The 16,695-nt window shown below is 40.7% G+C and overlaps 1 protein-coding gene across 4 annotated transcripts in view; it reads left to right on the forward strand.

Moving 5' to 3' along the window:
* SHPRH (SNF2 histone linker PHD RING helicase) overlaps nt 1-16,695 on the forward strand; it is an 88,421-nt gene that overhangs the window by 39,365 nt on the left and 32,361 nt on the right. For all 4 annotated transcript variants that reach the window (XM_074990425.1, XM_074990426.1, XM_074990424.1 and 1 more), the window contains 5 exons: nt 1,813-1,934; nt 6,422-6,510; nt 9,267-9,359; nt 12,031-12,138; nt 12,789-12,931. In XM_074990425.1, the coding sequence (XP_074846526.1) occupies nt 1,813-1,934; nt 6,422-6,510; nt 9,267-9,359; nt 12,031-12,138; nt 12,789-12,931 (555 nt within the window). The remainder of the gene's footprint in view (nt 1-1,812; nt 1,935-6,421; nt 6,511-9,266; nt 9,360-12,030; nt 12,139-12,788; nt 12,932-16,695) is intronic.

Genomic DNA, 16,695 nt, shown 5'->3' on the forward strand with positions numbered 1-16,695 from the left:
TACTCTTAAGTCATTAACAGAATGGACTGTTGCATTAAAATGTTGACTAACCAACTGGTTTGTGGATCTGGAGTGTTCTGATGTCTGTTTTGTGCACATTAACCCTTTGTCCAAGGGAGTTAGAAGTCTGTCCAATATACAAAGCATCTGGGCATTGTTGGCACATGACAGTGACATGCCTATTCTGGTACGGCTATGGTCTGAAGAAGTGGGTCTGTCCCATGAAAGCTCACCTAATAAATTATTTTGCTAGTCTTCAAAGTGCTACTTGACTGCTTTTTGTTTTGAAAACACATTACTATGTGAGTACTGCCAAACGTTCCAGTGATGTGCAAGTTCAACATACACCAATATGCTGCTATGGAGCATTTCCTGAACATGGAGAAGATTTATCTTAAGAATATTGTAGAGATAGGAGAACTGTAATGTTAATTTTCTCATTCTCTGGTAAAGGCAGTGAATAAGGCTGTCGAGCCATTCCTAATCAGAATACTTTTTAGGTTCTCCTAGAATTTAAACTGAATCAGGGCCTTTTTTTGAAATTATTAACCTGATTGTTTGAAATAAATGGAATGAGGGGTTGCCTGCACTTGCTACAGTGGCAAGGCTGTACTGCTGTAGCACTTCAGTATAGACACTACCTATGCTGACAGGAGGGATTCTCCTCCCCAGATGATGATAGCTTGGTTAATGGCAGAATTCTTCTGTTGGTCTTGCACTGTCTGCACAGAGACTTAGGTTGGCTTAACTACACAGTTCAGCGATGTAGATTTTTCACATCCCAATTGACATAATTAAACCATCCTAATTTTCTAGTCTAAATAGCTTAGTTTCATCATTTTTATGTGCTAATTTGTTTTGCTTTTAGAATTTTTTCACTGTCCATGCTTGTGAAAATGAAAGAGTAATGGCATTGGCTAAACCTAAGCAGAGTGTGAGCAAAAGGTGCAGTGCATATGTGCTAATACAGCTGAGAAATGTAGTTCAGTATAAACTGCAATTTTAAATCAATAACACCTCCATCTCCCACACTTGAAAGACAGTAGGAGCACTGAAATCTTGCCAACCATCACTCTCTTCTCTTGCTTGGTTTACCTCCTTTCCACTGTACTTTGTCTTGGCTGTCTCGATTTGCTCTTTATTCTTTCTTTGTATATCCTCTTGCACAAGGGGATCCCTTTTTAAGTTTGCTCTTAAGTAGAATTAAAATAAAAGGAGACTGGCCCATTACAAAGTGGAAAGATATCTTGACAGCAGAACATTCTCACAAGCCCTTGAAAGACTGGTAGAGCTCAGTCATGTTGCTGAGATGGTCCCTGAGGGAGGGTGATTTTAAAATAGATTGCATAGCTCTTTCTCTACAGAATGGCCTGTGTTTCCCACTCTCTGGAGGAATGATGCTGTATTGTTGCAGTCTTGAGACTTGTACCAAGTGGACAGTATGAAGGAGTGGGAGCAATTCCTGGTACTGGAGTTCTGACAATTCTAATTTTTCCAAGTCTTCGCAGAGTGTGAGAATTCATTTCTACTCTCCGAAATATGCCCTGCCTAAGTTTAGTGATTGGAGCACAATGTGTAACTGCAGATGTGGCATCTGAGGGAATGATTGCTAAAACTAAGTCATTTTGCTATATTGTCCTGGAGACTGATTATTATGTGGCAAACATATGTTTTGTCTATATTGTCCTGGAGACTGATTATTATGTGGCAAACATATGTTCGCATGATATATCTGCCATGTACAATATGACCTTTCATGGAAGTGCAGAGTCTGTTTTATGTCAAAATTGATGTATTAGTTCTTTATTTCAGTACCATGACCATGGAGGAGCTATTGACTTCATTGCAGAAGAAATGTCGAACAGAATGTGAGGAAGCCCATCGACAACTAGTGTGTGCTCTCAACGGCTTAGCTGGTATCCATATCATTAAAGGTAAAAGCAGATTGCTACAGTATGTTATTTCACCCTGTTTAGCTGTTGTGGCAAAATGGCGGCTCCATTGGTTTTAGGAAAACGTGTATAATACAGTAACAGAAAACTGAAACAGCATATAGGCAACGTCGGAAGTGCAAACACATTTTTCTGAGCTGATAGAGAAGGAGGAGGTGCAGTATATTAAAAACTACATCATAGAACTTTCCATTTTGTAACATTCTTCTAGGCTAATCGCGAGAGAGGATAAAAGTAACAAATCTAGCCTGCTCCTGCTATCACACTCTTGTAATCAAAGTGTAACTCCACTAAAGCCTGTTAAGTTGCATTTATGTAAAACTGAGGTGAATTAGGTCCTTTTACCTCAGTTTTTGTTAGGTCTAAGGCAGTGTTAGGTCTAAGGTCTACTGTGACACGTGCAGTGGACACTAAGAATGTCTGAAGATTCTTGTATTAATTTTGTAAAAGTTGTGTATCTTAGATAGGGATTATATATTTGCTTCATGGAGGTGCTAAATGTTTTCCTGCCGGAATTAAAATCTGTAGGTGGTGACTAATGCAAAGTCCCTGGGTAAGTAACCAGTCTAGAGAAGCCACATCCCTGGGAAAAATTGAATAAACTGGTTTTATTTGGTTCAAGAATATATGGTTTTAGGTTCCTTGTTTGACAGAGAACTAAGCACTCTGAAGTGCATGGGAGAGGTCACTGTCACCTGGCCCAGGAATGGACATAAGACTGGGAGCCAGAGGGAGAGACCCTATGATAGTATCTGAAATACTTTGAAGCCTCTGCTACAGTCTTCCATGTGGCAGATGGATGACAAGCTGACAAGCTAAGGCTTCATTTCAGCTGTTTATTGTTTGACGTGTTTTCTCTGTAGTCGTTTTGCTGTGAATAAATAATACTTTGTTTTATGAAGTAAAGTGCCAAAGTAAAGTCAGAGTTGCTGAGGTGATGAGAATGAATTGCAGGGAAGATTTGGTGCCTAAATCTCCAACCTAGACAGTGAGTGTCACAGGACTCTCTCCCAAGAAGGATGATGGCTGGAGCTCAAAGACCTAATAGGGATGAGAAGGGGTCAAATATTCAGCTACGTCAAAGGCTTTTTGTAGGTAATAGAACTACAGAGAGTAGCACAATGCCAGAAATACATGTGATGCTTAATTTATCAGAATTTTTTGTCCTTCGCACATTCCTACCAGTCAGTCAGCTTTGTTCCTTTGATCTAATGGTCAGTGAAATCTTTGCCCTCTTGCCTAGGCATTATGTGGCATTATATAGAATTGTTTAAACATTTCAGTCAAAGGTGTTATGAGACAAAAAGCCTGAATAAAGTGAAATGCAATTCATTTTCATTATCATATACAGGTTGCACCTCCCTGGTCTGGCATGGTCACAACTTAACTGGTCCTGAACAAGAGAATTTGCTGGATCAAGGGAAGTTCCCTGCATTGGCCCCCAAGCTGCCACTCCCTTCCCCGCTCAGTAGGTTGCTTGCCCATCTGCTGCTGGGCTGGCTGGACTCCGGTTCCGGCCCACGCTGCCCAAGGGGCACCCGCCCACACTGCCTTCCATGGAACTTCTGGAGGATGCAGACTCTAGCTTGTCTTCCTGCCTGGGCTTTCTGGTCCAGGAATATCCCTGATCCTAACGGATCAGGGATGTTACCAGACTGGAGAGTGTTGGTTTTAGGAGGTGCAACCTGTAATATATGGATGGTTTGGCAATATTGTTTTAAGTGATAATAGATTTTTAGAGACATCAATAGCAAGGATTGATGTTGCCATTTGAAGTTCAAAGTAAAAAGGATAATCAATTTAATAGCAATAAAGAGAGCACTTTCCACCCCCAAGCCTAGAGCAATTGCAGCATACATGGAGAATGTAAGAAATGGAAGAAGGCATTATGCTATTGTCACTGCAAACACTGTTTAGTTGAAAGTAGATTAGCATGTAAGTGGCAGTGTGGATTCCAGTTGAGTCAGTGTGGGGGTTTTGTGAGTTCTAATCAGAAATCTGAAAAATGAAGCAAGGAGAAATAATTGTGTGAATCTGTTACCAGGCAGCATAATTTTCTTGGATGCTTAGTTCTAAATGTTCAAAGCAAAAGCGGAGCCTGCCTTTTTCTTTTCTTTTTCTTTTGCTAAGGCTGGGTCTGCAGTTGCTGTGAAAGTTTGAACATTGTCAGCTTGTACAATGTTGACCTCGGAACTCCTTGCGAGCTGCAATGATTAAGGAATGCCCATGGGAGGAGTGCTCTCTTTGTCATTCTGTAGTGGGGACAGTGACGAATATTGATGGCTGCAAAATCGATTTTTGGTGCGCAATTGGCATACCTAAAATTACATAGCGGTCATTGGTATTTGTGGTAAATGTAGACACAGCCTTAGTTATCTTTTTTTAACACAAATAAGGTGCATGGAATTACCTTCCTTAGCTATAGTGTTACTGCTCACTTTTAAAATACTCTCTTATGAGCATAAAGATAAGTGTTGTTCAGTTCTTTTCCACTTGCACCTGTTAATCAGATGTTGTCCACTTGATTACCAAGACACTTTGAAATAGGCAGTTTACTACAGTAATTCAGATTTGTCAAATCACAATGTAATTTTTAGTTAAGTCGTATTAACTTTAGCAGTCTTTTCAGTTTATCTGTATAGTTCTTTCAGTAAAGCTTTTACAAGACAACTTTCCCACCCTGTAACTTGCCATCACCTGTACTCCCTGAAAAGTTAGTTCAATGTATGAGCAATTAATAGGTTCGAAATAAGTAGCTTGTAATGGCTGCTGGGATTTACAGGACAGAAAAGCAAGTATTCCTGGTAGAATAAACAGTAATAATGAAAATAAATTATCAGCAAAGTTTCAGTTCTTTGAAATGTACTAGTAGTAAAGGTGAAGTTTTGCCCTTTTTAAGAAAAACAGTAAACTGTTTTACTAAACAGGTATCCTCCTTCATGAACACCTACTCTTGTGCCACCAACAGCTTAGAGTCTGCATAAGAAATCCTAGCTCCTGTTCAAACATGACATTGCAAGATACTTGGAGCTAGAAGGGGACTTTTTCACCATTATCATACTGTCTGCCTTTCCTATGCTGCTTGTTGGAAGGAAAGAAAGCATGTATAATTGTTTTCTTTTTATGATTTACAAATAGAGCTTCAAATTAATATTGGTTTTGTTTTTTTGTTTGTTTTTTTTTTGGTCAGGGTATATATAACTTCTTAAACTATAGCTGAGTAAAGAATGGATGATTTTGTTTACTGGCAAGTCTGAAAAATCAAAATAAACTTTTCATTTCAGGTCAAACAAAATATTTTTGACAAATCAGAATTAATTTAGTGGGTCAAACTTAAGCATTGTGACTGAGGATTTTGACAAAAGCAGATTAGATTCACAAAAAGTCAGTGTGGGGAGAATGAGTGGAGGTTGCAATGGGAGGTGGCTTCCTTTAAAGCCATTAGCCTAGGGGATAGAGAACTCACCCCGGATTCAAGAAACATGAATTCAACTTCTCTTTCTGCATTAATTGGAGAAGGGGTTTGAACATAGACCTCCTATATTACAGGGGAGTGCTCTAGCCATTGGGCTGTGGGGCATTTTCATGTGTCTTTCTTAGTCTCTCCCATTGATGCAGTTCTACTTTTTATAACTAAGTAAATAGCCAGTGGAGCAGGCACTTGACATAGCATCTTCCACTCCCTTGGCAAGTGCCCTAACCACCATGCTGTTGTGTCACTCAGTTACTATTCATTGTCATTGAAAGAGTCAGTTCATAGTTGTGAATGGGCAAATTCTGCATTTAGCTGCGCTAATGCTCTGGGTATTGTCCTGAATAGGATTTTAGGGCTAATTTTGAAGTATGAAAATATGGCCTGCAAAATTCTGCTAGACTGTTAAACCATGATGAGTTTGCCAGCCTGACAGTTGCAAAAATCATGTACCTTAGAAACTGAGATGGTTTGCTCTTGAAGTCATTGCAAAACAACAGATAGGGTGCATGTACACTAGAAACTAACTTTGAAGTTAGGCACTACTTTGAAGTAGCCAGCAGAGAGTCTACACACAATTTTTCCCTTACTTCGAAGTTAACTTTGAAGTAGGGAGCACAACTTCCAAGTCCTACTCCAGGAATGGAGTAGTGCCTTACTTTGAAGTTTAATTTCTAAGTGGGGTGTGTGTAGATGCTCAACTTCAAAGTTGCTTGCTTCGAAGTTACTTTTGTATTGTAGACACAGCCATATATTATCCCACAATGCCATTCTTATGGACTTTTCAGGATAGAGCTCCATTATGTTGGGAAAAACGCTCTTCTTTGGTTGGTCTTTTAAAATGGGCAGCTTACATCAACCAAAAAAAACAGCAAGTGAAGAGTAGTAGATGGTCCCGCTGAAAGCATCTTACATGTGTTGTAGATGATAGCCATTTGTGGCCATTTGGAAATAGAAATCATGTTGTGTTGGTTCTAAGCATATTTGAATTCTTCAGATGAATATGCATTGGCAGCAGACCTGTACAGAGAGGTGTTGCGTTCCTCTGAAGAGCACAAAGAAAAACTCAAAACAGATTCACTGCAAGTAAGTATGCATATAAGTTTGCGGGCATTATTTTTAAACAAACAAGCATCAGTGTATAGTCTCATGGGGTAGTAGTGTTAGTCTGTAGCTTCACCATAAACAAGCAATCCTGTAGTGCCTTAAAGACTAACAAATATACTAGATCATGAGCTTTTGTGGGTAACACTCACTTCACTTTACGCCAGTCATCTGAAGAAGTGGGTCTTACCCATGGAAGTGCATGACTTAATAAATTTGTTAGTCTTTAAGTAAGGATGTTAACAATTAACCGTTTAACTAGTAAGTCTCATCCTGTAATTTACAGTTAACCAGTTGGGGCTGGAGCAGCCCAGGGAGGAGGCAGCCTGGGGAGATTGTTCCAGACCAACCAGGCTGGAGAAACGCCCCCTGCCATGGACAGGGACTACTCTGGCTGGGCTGGGGCACCACCGCCCACAGAGCACCCAGTGTGCCGGGAACCAGGGCTGCTCCAGCCCAGATGGAATGAACCCACCTGTGCCAAGTCTGGGGCTGCTCTGGCTGGGCTGGGAGGGCTCATATCCATGGCACATCAGGGACCAGGGCTGCTCTGGCTGGGCTGGAGCACCTCCTACCAATGGCAGCAGTGCAGGCAGTGATGCTCCAGCCAGGCCAGAGCAGCCCCAGGCCCTGGTGATCCCCAGGTGAGGGTGCTCCAGCATAGCCAGAGAAGCCCTAACCATGGCAGAGGAGCCAGTCCAGCCCACGTGGGCTGGAGTGGCCTCCCCAGCCCCTCCTTGCCCCCCATGCCCCTTTAATAGTTAACCAGTTAAACCTAGCATTTAACCGGTTATCTCATTAAATGAGGTTTTACCTGCCTGTCTTTTAAGGTGCTGCAGGGCTGCATATTATATGTCAATGTATACTAAAATGAAGCTCTCATGTTACAGTTAAATTTCTTATACAGCTATTTCTCATTGGGACGTGCCAAAAAGGACATTATTAACTTATTCTGTCTTCAAATATATTATATTTTGAAGCATGGTGATCTATGAGAAAAGCCTGCTGATCTACAGACTTCTTGTTTAAAAGCCTCCATATTGCAACAAAAAATTTTGTAAAGCCTTGCCTCTAATTTTAAGTGATGCACCAAAATAGGATGTGAGCTCTGCCTGCTGATCTACAACCGATTTTAGCAAGCTCTAATCGTGGAGTCTTGCATATGACTGCTAATATTAGTAGTACTAGAGTATAGAAGACAAACATGAAACAATCACAATGGTCCCAGGAGTATAAAAGAAGCTTAGTCAAATTGGTGTATCACAAAAAATTATACCTCTAAGTACATTATAACACAAGACATTAAAATAGTGACAGTATCCTTTTAGGAAACTACAGATGAGATTTTTGTATTTAAAGAGCATGTTGGAGTACATAAGTTTGGACAAACTCTTTTTTGTCTTAAGCTGCATCTACACCTACCTGGAAGGTCGATGGCTGCTACTCAATTTTTGGAACACCAATTGCATACCAAAAATTGACTTTGGAGCTGTCGACTTCCATGCCTGTGTTCACGGCTGAAAGTCAATGGGAGCACTGCTCTTGTCGACTTTCCTTAATACCTTGCCGCTCAAATAAAGTTCTGGGGTTGACATTCACCGTGGAACACACCGTTTCGCGCATGCGTGAAGTGGCACCCTGGAAGATCGAACGTAAGTGTTCAGTCTTTCACGGCGAGTGTAGACTCAGCTTTTAAAAAGAAGCATGTTCATATGTTGTTGGACAATAATTCAAAAGTGAGCTAGTTGCCTGTTAGTTTGTCTTGCTACTTATACTCCCCAAGGGAGATGTAATAGTATTTCAGGCCATGGCCCTTCACTGAGATCTTCTAATATAGAACTCTGCACCAATGTGGAGTTAATTTTGCCATGTTGATTTATTCTACCCAGTGTTGTTCTTGTTTCATCAATTCAAGCAGGATCTACCTCAAGTATGTCAAACTGCCTCTTCGTGGCTGTGTATAGCTCACTAAGTGAATTCCCTTCCATTGCAGGGACCTTGAGCAGTGGTGCACTGCTGTCCCTCTTGTGGCACACAAGGGTTTAGTCTCTTGAAGATCATAATATCTCTTGAAGACTGCAATACTTTAGTGTGATTCTGGATTCTGGGCTTGGGGAGTTTGTGTGTAACTGGGTGTTTTGTGGCTTGGGATATAAAGGAAGTGACAGTATATGGTCTGAGGGTCTCTTCTGGCCTTAAACGCAATGATTTTGATACAATAATGATGTTAATGAAGCTACTGAAACTTCATAAATATGGAAGAAGTTGCCCAGAGTTTATTTTTTCATCTTTTTTTTAAAGTTTATCCATTTTAGGTTCATATAAGCAACTTTGTATGTTTTTAAAAATCATTTGAAAATAATACTTAAGATAAAAGCATTGAATCTCAGAATAGGTTTAAGAGGAACAGCAGTGATCTAGTGAACAGAGTACCAATAGAGAATTGAAGACATGGAGCATTTTTCAGACTTTCTTACTGATTTGCTTTGAAATCCTGGGTGAGTCAGGCACTCTGGTTTCTTTTTTGCTTTTTGTAGATGGAGGTAATTATGCTTACCCACCTTCGTAAGAGAGGTACTTTATAATTCAAAAGGGAATTCCTAACTTTAAATAAAATACTCATTATTAGTCTCATAAGTAGCCTTGCTCTGCCATTCCACTGATGATTATGTTGTTTCTGTAACAGATAATGCAGTATATTCTGTTTCATGATAATTGTTGCCTTTCTGTATGTGTAGAGACTTCATTCTACACACAACCTGATGGAACTGCTGGCGACAAAACATCCGGGAATACCACCAACCTTGCGTGATGGTAGACTTGAGGAAGAGGTAATTGTTGGTGTAAATATATTTAAAGAATATATTTAGCAGGTCATAGTTTATTTTTTAAGACTATAACCATCTTTATTCTTTCATGTCAAAACAAAGGGGAGGAATTCAGACCAAAAAGGTAAATCTCCAGCCATATTAATTAACTTTGAGTTATGATCTTGCAAGTTTTTATGTATGAATAGTCTCACAGTCAATGAGTCTAGTTGTGACTGAAATAAAGTACCTCTCACAAATATTTTCAGGACTGGGGTCAAATAGTGCCATATTTAAAATGGGTTTCAGAGGAGCAGAAGTAAGTACAGTAGGGTCTCAACATTCACAAACTAAAGGTTCACAAATTTAATTATTTGTAAGTGCCCACTCCCCTGGGGCTCCAGGGCAGGGAGGGCTGGCAGCCGCCACTTTCCCTGGGGCTACAGGCAGGCGCGCCAGCGGCTGCCGCTTCCTGGGGTTCCGGGCAGGAGCGCTGGCGGCTGCTGCTTTCTGGGGCCCTGGGGCAGGGAGCCCCAGCAGCCAGACTCCAGGCAGGGAGCAGCTGCCATATTTGCAAAATTCAACATTTGCGAGGGTTCTCAACACAGAACCCTCGTGAATGTTGAGCCCCTCATGTATTAGCCGCTTCATGGACCAAACTATGGCAAATACTTGTATTTGAATTTTGCAAAGCAATCTGTTGAATGTTTTCAGTAAATTACAGACAACTTTTCACTTCACAAGTATCTGGTGAGCTCTTACATTTTTACCGACAGTCATATTGTATTCTCTATTAGTGGTAATTTAAAAATTGTATATTTTTAAAAAAAAAAAAGTCTCCAGGAATTATTTTGGGACATTCTGTGGGCTTTGCTATACAGTAGGTCAGATTGTCACAATTGTAGTAATGTTGGACTTGAAGGAACCACAATAGGTTATCCAGTCTGCTGCACTGAGGCAGGACCAAATATTAACTAGTACATTCCTGTCAGATATTTGTTCAGGCTGTTAAACTGCTATTAATGAAGATGCCATAACCTTCCTAGGTAATGTTTTCTAGAGCATAACTATCCTTAGAGTTAGCAGATTTTTCCTAATTTCTATGTTAAATTGTGTCTTGCTGTAATGTAAACCCTTTCTTAGCTTCAGTGGATAAGAAGCACAATTTATCACCCTACTCTTTATAACAAACTTTTACATACTTGGTGTCATGTACCTGCTCCATCTTCTCTTTAGATTAAACAGAGCCAGTCATGTTTTAGGTCATGTTTTGTAGACCTTTTGTTGTTCTCTGAATCCAGTTTCTCCACATCTCTCCTGAAGTTTACTGACCAGAACTGTATATAGGTCTCCAGCTGAGGTTTCTTTGAAAGTGCAGAGTGAAGCCGAATAATTACTTTTTGTGTCTTTCTTACAAGGCTCCTACTGTTAGATCCCAGAATCATGTTTTGGGTTTGGTTGTGGGAGTTGCTAGTGGCAGAAAAAAAATCTGTATGAAATTTTCCATTTCTTGTGGGGAATAGAACAAGTCAAGCCACAGAGGATCACAAAATAAAACCAAATCAACTGCACCATGTTCTGTTGGTGAGAGAAACGCTTTTGAGCCACACACAGTTCATCGAATGTGGAAAAGGTACTCTGAGCAGCATAGCTAAATGCAAAACAGAGCATATTTTGTTTGACCTGAAACTAAATATATAGATAAAATTTGGAGCTTTTAAAATATATTTTAATAGAGGTGATGGAAATTTCAAAATACAAAGGAGTTCTGAATCAAAACATTTTGAAAATATCAATTATTTTTTACTTTTTTTTTCTCCTGAGATGAAATTGAAATATTTGTGAAATGTTGTAGTCAACCCAAATATGCATTTTTCTTTAAAAAAAAAAAATACAACCCACCGGCTACGTCTACACTAGCCCAAATGCCTGGCCATTTTGAAGATTACTAATGAGATGCTGAAATACATAGGCTCTTTGAAATTGCTGCTTTTTGCTGCTGTGTGGCTCGTCCAGACAGGGCTCCTTTTCGAAAGGACCCTGGGAACTTCAAAATCCCGGGGATTTGAATCAGCACATAGGAATAAGGGGATTTTGAAGTTGGCGGGGTCCTTTCGAAAAGGAGCACTGTCTGGACGAGCCACACAGCAGCGAAAAGCAGCAATTTCGAAGAGTTGCGGCTGGTGGCATGCTAATGAGGTGCTGAATATGCATTTCAGCGTCTCATCAGTAATCTTCACAATGGCCATTTTGAAGATTTGGGCTAGAGTAGTCATGGCCACCATGTTTTGGCCTAAAAATTATTTAACTCAATATGTTGCACATAGATGTGATGTTTAGGGAAAGTATAAAATAAATTGCTGTTCTCTGACTCAGCTCCTGTGTAGGCTCAACAGAGTGGCTTAAATTAGAAAGTTTGGTGAAGAAAAATTGGTAGTTAGCCTCCTGCCTGCCTACACTTTGTCACAAGACTACTGTTCTCATGTTTTATAATCTCATGCAATTCAAGCTCTTTAATAAAAACAAACAACCCCCCTGCCACACACACAATTTGCAGAGAAATAAATATAGACCTGGGGTAACCAACCTCACTCTTGGACTAATACAATACAGGAGCTCAGAGCTTTTCTGTGTTTAATTATTGCTTGTAAATATAAATGACTGGTGCATAATTTAAACTTTTATTTGCATATAGGCTGAACAACTGCGACAACATTATATGAGTAAATCCAATGCAGAGGTTACAGAAGCTCATCAGGCCTTGCAGCCAGTGCTACAGACCATTCGTGACCTCCAGAGAAAGGCACGTGCCTCACTTGGGCTTATAATTTTTGTTTTACTAATTTCTTTTAACCTGTATGTCCTAGATTCCAAGTATTATTTAATATTTGTAAAATGCTAACCCTGGAGGACCTGATCAGAGGAGAACTCCACTGTGTTGGGCACAACACAATCATATAAAAAAAGAGGGTCCCTGCTTCCAAAGACCTTACGTGTCAACCTGTAGAACTCCTTGCCAAAGGCCTCAGTGAATACCAGGACTGTAACAGGGGTCAAAGAAGAACTAAATACATGGAGGCTAGGTCCATCAATGGCTGTTAGTCTACTTGTCCGAAGCTGTGAATGGGCAACAAGGGATGGATCACTTTTTCTGTTCGTTCCCTCTTGGGCATCTATCATTGGCTACTGTCAGAAGACAGGATATGGGGCTAGATGGACCTTTGGTCTGACCCAGTATGGCCAGTCTTATGTTCTGATTATTCTGGATATATTTTTGGCCAGAGGTGGGATTTTCCTACTGTATCTTCATCTCTTGCCTACGTCCAGTAGAATTTACCAGTCCAAACAGAATGTGGGCTAAAGGGTAAGAAAGGGGAGAAAAAAAGGGATCCTATTATTGTGTGCATAGCATTTACTTGTGAGTATTCCTGAATAAATCTCTCTTGCATACAGATGCATTCTGGGTCTCCTTGGTGGTTGGATGTGATCCAGACAGCAATACAATATGCCATTGATGAGGAACTTGTTCAGCGTGTACAAAATGAGATAACCAGTAACTACAAACAGCAAACTAATAAACTCTCCATGGCAGACAAGTAAGAGAATAACTACAAAATAGCATAATTAATACATTTAACTGTGCTCAAGTCTTCCAATCAATTTGTACAAGGAGATGCAATTAAATGCCAGGCACTTGTGCTTCAGAGCATCTGGGCTGCAATTAAGTTTAAAAACACACTTCAAAAAGGAGAAACTAAATATAAAACTTCAAAAGAGCAAGGCCTTCATTTTTCCCCCAGACAAGTATTCATTAAAATGTTCTCCTTTGTACAAATCCACTGTGTTTTTTTTTCTTTCCATTTTCTTTGTTTGTGGAACTGCTGAGAAAAATAATTCAGTGTTAATTGTCTTTGGATAGAGTTTTCTCTAAAATGAGCTGACTTGCAATTTATTTTGTTCCTCTAAGGATTCATTTGCATCAGTTTTGGATCCCTTTTGGGGTTTGCCCATTTTCTACTTTGCAATTTTTCCTTCTTGAGATACCACATTCTGATTAAAGAGTTCTGTATGGGTTTGCCTCTAGAGGCCATCCATACTGCATCTTCTACTGGAATTGTTGAGAGTTACTTCCTCAATATCAACATCATCCTTTTCAAAAATGACATCTGTCCCAAGTTCAAGAGTGCTGCCATAGTTGCAATTCCTGGAGCAATAGAGTTACTTGTTCACTCTGTACAGTGGTGTATGTATGAGGCTGTGTCTACACTACAAGATAGTATCGATTTTAAGTCAATTAGCCTGATTTTTCCAAGTGTCTGTTTTCACTGTAAATTCCATTAGCTCGATTTATGGAACACTAAAATCGAGATAATATCGATGTCATAATATCGTCATAACCTAATGCGCGTTGCATTCAGTTTGAATTTAAAATTCCAAATGGCTGTGGTCACACTTGGCCAAAACTTCAAAATTGCCATGCAAATGGCCATTTCGAAGATTACTAATTAGGCGCGGAATTGAATATTCAGCATCTCATTAGCATTAGGATACTTCCAGCCGCGGCGCTTCGAAAGCGCTGCTTTCGACTGCTCGAGGCTTGGTGCAGCTACACGGGGTCGTTTTCGAAAGGACCCCACACCTTTCGAAATCCCCTTATTCCCCTCCACTGAGAGGAATAAGGGGATTTCAAAAGTGTCCTAATTCTAATGATGCGCTGAACATTCAATGGCCATTTCGAAGTTTTGGCCCTGTGTGGCCACAGCCAATGGGTAGTGAGGAAGTGCCATGTCTTCAAATCAAATTCATTAGCCTCCAGACACGTCCCTTATGTGCCCCACAGTTCTCCGTTCTAGCCTCTTCCATCTTCAGTGCTCTCAGGTGAGGAGGAATTAGGCCACAGGAAGACAGTTTCAATTCAGCACCCCTGGAAGCCCGTGGCTGCAGGGTCATGAGAGGCTGAAAAATCTTCTTTCTTTGTGTTTACGAGTGGCACGGCTGTGGACTCTGTGGTTCTGTGTATACCCCTGCTAGCTGCGTTTTTCTTCTGCACTTCCTGGCGCCAGCTGCTATTCCTCTCCCCCCACCGCCCTCGTACCATGTGCAGCTAGGCTGTGGGTGGGGGTCATGCTTATCTGATAGGACAAGAAACTTCTTTTCAGATGTTTACATGTTGTCCCGCCCCTCACATGTCCTCCCTTCCCTCCCTGAGAGGCACCATACATTCTGGAACTTTCCCTCACTTCCATTACGTGGCAACTAGTCTGTGGGTGGGGGTTATGCTTGGACTGGGAACTTCTTATTTTTTTCATCCACTTACATTTTGTCTTGACCCTCACATCCTCTCCCTTCCCTCCCCTCGGAGGTGCTACGCAATCTGTACCCAGCCACATCATGTGGCTTGACCCTGAACCAATAAAAGGATATGGTGTGCAAGGTTCCAGGCAGCTTGCATGCGGTGAGGGTCCTGTAGCCAACCAGGGAAAATCTATCTGGTCAGTCATGATTTTTGGGCAGCAGAAGAAAATACATTGTTACTCATGTGGCTGTCCTCTGAGAGGAAATTTTTGGATGGGTTTTAGCCACAGGCCAAGGGGCTGGCTGTAGCCAGGGAGCTTTCAGCTGCCCAGGGGATGTCTCCCTCGGAGGTCATGATTTTTGGGTGTTGGCTGTAGCGGGAGGTCTTTTTGCCACCCCAAGCTGTAACTGTTTCAGTGAAGGCAATATAGTAGCTATACAATTACCACAGTTCTCGAAGAAAGGCTTGCAGCAAGGAATATTGTTGTTCTGAGGGTCTTTTTTTGGCAGGTCCAAACCTGGCTGTGTTCTGGGGTCTTTTAGCTGCCTGGGGGAAGTCTCCCTTGGCGGACTCAACTTTCAGGGCTGGCTGTAGTCTGCAAAGATCCAGTGCTTTTGCATCCCTTTTTTAAAAACCTGTCGGTTGGGACGGGTTTACTACACCTCCCCTCTCCTCAATTATAAAATGCACATCTCTTATAAAAGCAAGCCAGACACCCATCTGGAAAAAGGGACTTTTTTAACATGGATGTGAAAAAAGGGGAATGAAATGTGGGAATATGTCCTCAGATACCCCCATCTACTTGTGGGCCACTTTTTTTCCCATGCTGCACCAGTGAAAATAGCCAGAATGCTACAGGGCTCAAGGAACAGTAGGATAGGTTCCCACAATACACTGCTGCAGCACTTGATTTAAGCTACTTGTGTGTGTCAGAAATAAGTCGATTTTGTGGGGAGTATGTAGGAAGGTGAGGATGCTCAAAATCAAATTGATAAAACCCAGCATTAATAAATCGATTTTAATCAATTCGATTTTAGCTCATAGTGTAGACACAGCCTGAGTGGCTAGTGTTTACTTTGTGTCTGGTTTCAGATACAGGAACATGAAGTGAAAGCAGGTGGCAAAACTAACTGGTTGCCAGTATTTAAAAAAAAATGAAATGTGACTCTGTTAAAGATTTTTTTATTTACTCTACCTTGCTATATACAATTCTTTACTTACACAAGAAAAAAGTACCCTTGCTCTGAAGCATTTTAGTCATGAGCCTTGATCTTGCAAGATGCTGAGCACTGATACAGAGTGCATTTAATTACACACTTAACTTTTAATTCCACTGAAGTATTGTAGAAATAAGGATTTTTTTACTTTTGTATAGCATTTCTTTTTCCATATTCATACTAGTGTTGAGGAGGAAGACAAAGAAATTCCATCTCTATTGAAAGCTATCATTTGAGACCGAGTTTCTCTTTATGCTGCTGTTGAACATAGCTGGGAGGAGAGAATTGGTTACAGATGTGTGTCAGGTTGCCATTACAACTTTCCGAAAGGGAGATTCCCTTTCCAAAAAGAATTGTGTGTTGAGAGAGTTTCAAACAGAACAAAACATCAAAAATATAAATATTTTCATATAAAGGAGTTTCCTAAAACAGGGTTTTTCTTGAATCAAAAGATTTTTCCAGCTTTGTGGCTTCCCCTTCAGGAGGGCTTTCAGCTGTTTCCCAGGTGAATTTTACAAGAGAATTCCAGTCCAACTATCAGGGAGACAGAGGCCAAGCAATCCTGGCCTCAGCAATCCATGGAACTAGGGGGAAGTCAGAGTGCCGAAGGACACTGGTGTGTTTCAGCCAGAGCTTTTCTTGAATCTGTGATAGACACATTAAAATATTTCATTCTACCAGACTAAATTTCATCAGAAAAATTCTGGTCATTTGTACTTGCCGCTACATATGCTGAAAAGAGTAATAGTTCTTCCCTTGAAATGAGCTAATCAGAAAAACCTTGACTGCCTTCCTAGTTCTGCCACTGACAAGCTGTGACCTTGGATAAGTCACTTTTCTTTCTGTA

Source organism: Carettochelys insculpta, chromosome 3 (genome assembly GCF_033958435.1).
Source record: "Carettochelys insculpta isolate YL-2023 chromosome 3, ASM3395843v1, whole genome shotgun sequence".
Taxonomy (NCBI): domain Eukaryota; kingdom Metazoa; phylum Chordata; order Testudines; family Carettochelyidae; genus Carettochelys; species Carettochelys insculpta.